At 37.6% G+C, this 6,648-nt stretch overlaps 1 protein-coding gene across 1 annotated transcript; it reads right to left on the reverse strand.

Moving 5' to 3' along the window:
* Positions 1-441: 441 nt before the first annotated feature.
* Positions 442-1,371, reverse strand: LOC113246451 (olfactory receptor 4C46-like). Its single transcript, XM_026487060.3, has one exon. The coding sequence runs from the start codon at positions 1,369-1,371 to the stop codon at positions 442-444; it is 930 nt and encodes a 309-aa protein (XP_026342845.3).
* Positions 1,372-6,648: the final 5,277 nt, after the last annotated feature.

Consider the following 6,648-nt stretch of genomic DNA (forward strand, 5'->3'; position numbering starts at 1 on the left):
TTTCTGATGGGTTAGCAGCCTATGATAGGTAACATAAGCAATACAAAACTACTCTAAGCCTAAAAGGACATTTGGAAACTTGGGGTAATCTTTGTTACCCCACAGATGTTAAATGGCGCTTTGCTTGTATAACCCTAGAGTTGTTTTATACCATAATTTTAAAGGCAACATGTTATCATCAACCTGGTGTATAAAAATGAGCAGAATTCTTTACACAAATATGTTAGAATTTATAGATATGGAATATATATATATATATATATTTATATTAGTCTGTGGTTACATTTTCTGTTTCTTGCACACATTTCTCTTAGGCTCAGTGCAGAATCATTCATAGCATTTTACAATTTTCTTTATTTGGTAAGTATTCCTAGCTGAGATAATCCAAAATGCCCATTTGACCTTTGCTTCCATTGCATCAATGTTGAGCTTCGGGCGTATTTATTTCTCACCTGAAATAACTTTTCTACTACACAATTTCTTTAGGGCATTTTTCATCTGTTCATTTCTCAAGGCATAGATTAAAGGATTTAACATGGGCGTTATCATAGTGTAGAACACGGCAACTGCTTTATCAATAGATAAAGTAATTGCAGGTCTCATGTACACAAATATGCAGGGCACGAAGAATAGGACGACCACTGTGATGTGGGAGACACAGGTGGAGAGGGCTTTGCGTCTCGCCTCCAAGCTACGGTTCCTCAGAGAATGCAGAATGACCACATAGGAGACGATCGAGAGGAGGAAGTTTAAGACACAGATGAAACCACTGTTGGCAGCAACAAAGAGCCCTAGACTGTGGGTATCAGTGCAGACAAGATTGAGCAAAGGGTTCAGATCACACATAAAGTGATCTATGACATTAGGGCCACAGAAGGGTAAAGGGATGATAAAGAGGATTTGTATGGCTCCATGAAGAAAGCCTCCAACCCACGACACTCCCATTAGCAGGACACAAACCCGCCGATTCATGATGGTCATGTAGTGCAATGGCTTGCAGATGGCCACATAGCGGTCATAGGCCATCACGGTAAGCAGGATGACATCAGCACCTCCAATGAAGTGTTCCCCAAAAATTTGAGTTATACATGCATTGAATGTGGTGGTCTTCTTTTCATGGAGTGAATCTATGATCAGTTTAGGGTTATTAACAGAAGAATAGCAGGCATCAATGAAGGAGAGATTGGCAAGGAAAAAGTACATGGGGGACCTCCATAATGGGCTGGCAGTAATAGTGACCACGGTGAGGACATTTGCTACCACAGAGACGATGTAAATCGCCAAAAACACAACAAATATGATTTTCTGCATCTTTGGATTCTCTGTGAGCCCCAGTAGAACAAACTCTGTCACGTTGTTCCTATTCACCATTATTTCATATTATGATTAATTGCATTACCTGAAAAAAAATTACTTTTGATTAATATGACCTTGAATTTATTAAGCTTGCTCATGTTGTTAAAAATAAATACCTAGATTCTAATGATTTGTGGATTCTATGAGATTTTCTGAGATAGAAAATAAGTTTTGAGTTCTTTAAGATTTTTTGATTTATCTCCTTGGTGAAGTTTCTATTGAGTATGGACAGCAGGAACTTTGTAAGCACACAGGCAGGAGATCGTCTGTGCACACGTCATCATGTGTGGTGACTAAGCCTAACATGAAGTAGTAAATTGTACACATAGTGGCCGCTAAGTAAGAAAGGGGAGGTAGTTTATGAGGTAAAAGCTATGAATGCGAGGTTAAGGAATTTTCCCTCTATCCTTAGGAAATGGGAAACCATGGGAAGACAGTGAAAATATAGGTGGAAAACGGAAGAATAATTTGAGGAAAGGGGAATAAGGGATATAATTTAATAAAGATCTTCATGTGCCTTGGATGAAGTGGGGTGAGGTTCCGTAAGGGGTTGGAAGCCAGAGACAGAAACCCCAGTTACGTGATTATTTATAATTGTTGACATAGAGGTAACGGTGTTGTTGGTGGGTATGTAAAGAAAGTATACAAAAGCTACTATAAACATGATTCATAATGCTTATTGTCTAAATACAATAATATTATATTAGTATATATTATATACACATACATATAGAGTTTAATAATTGATTACTATGTTCATGGCATAATATCAAGTGTTGTGTAGATAGGATCTCCTTAAATACTGATAACATCCTGTGTGTTTGGTATTATTCCATCCAGTTTGAGATGAGGAAACAGTGTCAGAGAATTAAGTTGATGGTGATAGTAACAATGACAATATTTACTAAAATTGAATATTTAGTGACTCTGAGTGTTTTTGCAGACATTTGGTGATTTAATCACAACCACAAACCTGCAAGATAATTCCGGCTATTGCTTTTATACTTATTTTATACATTATGTAATAGAAACGTAGAGAAGTTAAAGATCCTGCCAAGACCAAGATGCTAATTAAGGGCAGAACCAAGATTAGTTCAGATTATTTTTGTTCATGTTTTTCCTCCAAATTCTTACCCATGCCCTATATTGTCATAATTTACAACAATGAACTAGTAATCTCCTTTTTATGACCTTAATAATTATATTTGCTTTATTACTATTTTGGAGGCACGTATATATAACACAATTTCCTTAGGGGACACACACACACACACACACACACACACACTGACATACTTGAACACCCAGTTATCAAATAAAATGTAGTAATGTATTCATTAAAAGATCTTTTTATCTTTAAATGTTGAATGTTTATGTTGAATGTTGAATGTTGAAAAGGATTTCCACTGCGGTTAAGTGTTTTGGTTCGAAAATCATGAAGACCAGGTTAGAATTCTGATGTTTCCACTTGCATCTTCTTTTATCTGGAGTACCTTTCTAGCACATTACATCCTTATTTCCTCATCTATAAGGCAAAATTAATAATATCCGTATCAAAGGTTTTTATGAGAGCTGTGTAAGGAAACCTATTTGAACGTATCACCACCGTGGTGTGCACACAGAGGACTTTCATCTATTCTGTAACTGTGTAGGCACCTAGGATACAGGAATTTTTGACATTTTGAGTGACAGTTAGGCAATAATTTAACTGTGCAAGAAGTTCAGGAAGAATCCTCTCCAACTTTACTTTAAAAGAAGGCATACAGACTCAATTATCTGTAGCCTTTGTTACCAGAAAGAATTCTCCATTCCTGCTTGGACTTCACAGCTGATGACATACATCATTTATTATTCATAATTATGTCTCTTCTATGTGAGAAGTGCATTTACATTTTGTTTTCACTCTCATGAGTAGTCTACATTATTAAACTAGATGTCTCATTGCAAAAACATGCCGTTTGGTGACAAAGAGCAGGGTCCTACAACTGGCTTCAACTCCTTGATTTTCAAATTGTTTATCTGTCAGCTTAGGTGAATGATATTTACCAACTGTCCTTTATAGAGCTGAGGTGAGGATAGAATACTCTAATACTATATTTGAAGGGACTGAAACAATGATTAATAGATATGGGAAGGAACAATGTTTAAGATGCATCAGCAGTATTGAAAACTTACCTTACAGACTTAGAAGATCTTACTGATGTTTGGGGGTGTTCAGAAATAACCCCATCTTCAAACTGATCTCTTCTTAGATAAGTAACTTTCAATATGAAAGATAAGACACACTCAGGAAGAGACTATGCAAATAAGTTGATATCAAATCAAGTTTTTAAGAAAGTGTTTTTATCAATCAAAAGATTCCCTTCTAGCTGAAAGCCTCAAAAAGTTTTTACACAGCACTTGGGATTTGAATTTAGAATGGATTCTTTTGAAGCACTGTGGAGAAGTCACCTACAGATGGCTCTGGTCCCATAGCCAAGAGGCAAGAAGTATGGAGTAAACACATGCAAATGGCTCATTCTAACCTTAATGAATCTTGCTCTGCAAATGTGATCAACAAAAATCATTTTCACCTTGCACTACATGGATATTTAAAGAGGTTTCCATAAAGGTTCAAGGGCTTTGGTGCTGTTACTCTCTCTCCCAGGAATTAATTATCTCCTCTGACAGAAAGGCTTTTTCTTAGAAACCATGCTGAAGAGACATGTTTAACAAACACCCAACTTTGAATAGGGAATTGCATGTCCTGTACTTGGAACCCAAACATGTAGGAATCCCCTTTCTCTGAGTGAACCTGAGTTTCTAAGAAAGCTGAACGTCAGGCAAATAGGAAAATGCCGTAATTCCAGTGTGGGGACCTGTGATGGAGTTAACTTGTTGATTCACGTCACAGAGAGAACTTCTGTCTACCTAGCAGCAATAAAACTTTGTTGGAACCTGCTACTGATTGCTTGAGAGCAAGAGCGGTGAGGGCATGAAATCAATGGCAGCCCTTTTAAAGTTCTGGACTCCAAAAGCTGCTTTGTGTTCTTGTTGTTGTTTAGTCTTTGTTTGTTTGCTTGTTCATTTTTACATTCACCAAGAGGCCAGAAGTAAATAGGCCTCTGTAGGGGAAGAAAGCTTTTGCTTTTTTTCCTTCTCTGTTCTTTGGCTGATCTAACAATTAAATTGACGTAAAACAGATTAACAGGAGAAAACAACTTTTATTTCATACGTATGGGAACCCCAAAGCAATGAAACTCCCTGATACTCAGGCAACTGAGGTTTATATGCTATTCTGAGCTAGGAGAAGGGGGTGAAGATTCAATGGGCCCCAGAGGGGAATTTGGACAAGCAAGCGCTGCAGAGTCCCCCACAGTTTACCATGTCTACCCCACACTCTTTCTAATTATCTCTGGTGGTACCTCTCTTCCTGGACCAGGCCCTCTGTCTAAATCCTTTCAGGCAGTTACTGGAGAAGAAATAAATTCCTCTTGAATCCTTTGGGTCTGATTGTTTTCAGCTCAGAACAATCTACATGTCAAAGTGGCACACGGGGGCAGCCTGCCCTGAACCCCATCAGTTAGAATCCTTCATTTACTCGGAGTTACTAAACGTTCAAAGCCTGGAAGCTAGTGTTAAATTTAGAAATATCCTTTTTCTTCCGTAATGGCTATTTGGGCCAGTTATTTAGAATCTAGTAACTTCTCGTGTTCTTATATGCATAACAGTGGTAAAAATACTTACATCAACATATGCACTATTGTAAGTCTTAAATAATTTAATGAATTTTCTTAAGATTTTATTATTTATTTGAGAAAAAGAGAGAGAGAGAGAGAAGGAGTGGGGTGAGAAGAGGGAGATTGAGAAGCAGACTCCATAACGATGGGGGGCTCAATCCCAGGACCTCAAGATCATCCCAAGACCCTGAAAAATGAGAGCCAAAGTTAGACAGTTAACTGCCTGAGCCACACAGGTGCCTCTTTCTCTGAAATTTTTTTGTATCTATTTTACTTCTCCTACTTTCCATGTTCATGGGGAAAGAAAGGTTTATTATTTTATCGTTCCTTTTATTTGTCTCCTATCCCCCAACCATCGATTCCAGCAATGTTAGTCCCAAACCACAAAGAGTTTTCACCTGTTTTCATGTTGAAGGTCATTGATTGTATTGATCTAACTACCCTACAAACATAAGATCTTGGTAACGGGTCATACTTGGACTATAAATGCTTGTGGGTGCCTATTGTTGCTCTGTCTCATCCCAAACTTTCCTGACAGCAAACCAAATACTATTTCAGGCTACATTGCTTTCCCTCTGATTCCTCAGAAAGCTGGATGAATACAGAACAGTCAAATTTTCCTGAACAGCTCCGACTATGGCCGTTTTGGATCTCCAGAGATATAGCACTTGAGGCAAACTTAAGACAGAAGTGGAAAGCAGCACCCAAGGCAACCGGGGACGTCACTCTGGACAGCGGTTTAGCAACACTTGGCCAGGATCTCTCTGGAAATGCCTTTGGGAATGTAATTACTTACAGCTTTCAAAGAATTATTAAGTTCTGTGCTGTCACTTGAGTTTATATTCTGTGTGTCTCAACCAAATTTTCTTCAAGAATAAGCAGAAAGTCGATGATTTCCAGGACCTAAATACTCCTGTTATCTTTTTCAGGAATTTAAAAATACTTTTATTTTTTTAGTGAGCTGGCATTGAGATCTTAAATCAGTGTTCAAAAATCCTAGCCTACTTTCCTGGGGCATAACAATGCCTTCTTCATCACTGATAGGTTTCGTAAATATTTGAAGTCCACTTCCCTTGTAAACCTGTAGAAGGTGTAAGTCACACTGAGATTTCCAAAATATTTGTAGAGAATTAATCTGGAAGTACGTGAATTACTGATTTATAATTCTCTTCACTTTATTCCGGATTTTGATGCTGGGGATGATTTGGCACAGTGAGTATCTGGGGGATGGAATTCTACCTGATGTAGCCTAAAACTAACCTGGCAGCCACTCAGATCTTATGGTTAGTGAGTTGTCGTTGTCACCTTGGTTTGGGAAGGGTCCCACCAACCTCGAGCTTGACTAATTATATGCTCTTGGTCCATATGATTTCATTCTAAAGTCTATAATGTCTTTTGCAGTATTTGGTAATTCTATTACTATAAAACGGCTTTACAATATGTTAATTTTAATTGTGTATTATTTATAAGCAAAATTCCAGTTAATAACAGTGAGATTAAAGCATTTTCTAGTTGGCAGTGAATTTGATTACGTCCAATTATTGTTCTTATGTACAACATTCCATATTTCTGT

The sequence above is a fragment of the Ursus arctos genome, unplaced genomic scaffold, assembly GCF_023065955.2.
Source record: "Ursus arctos isolate Adak ecotype North America unplaced genomic scaffold, UrsArc2.0 scaffold_23, whole genome shotgun sequence".
Taxonomy (NCBI): Eukaryota; Metazoa; Chordata; class Mammalia; order Carnivora; family Ursidae; genus Ursus; species Ursus arctos.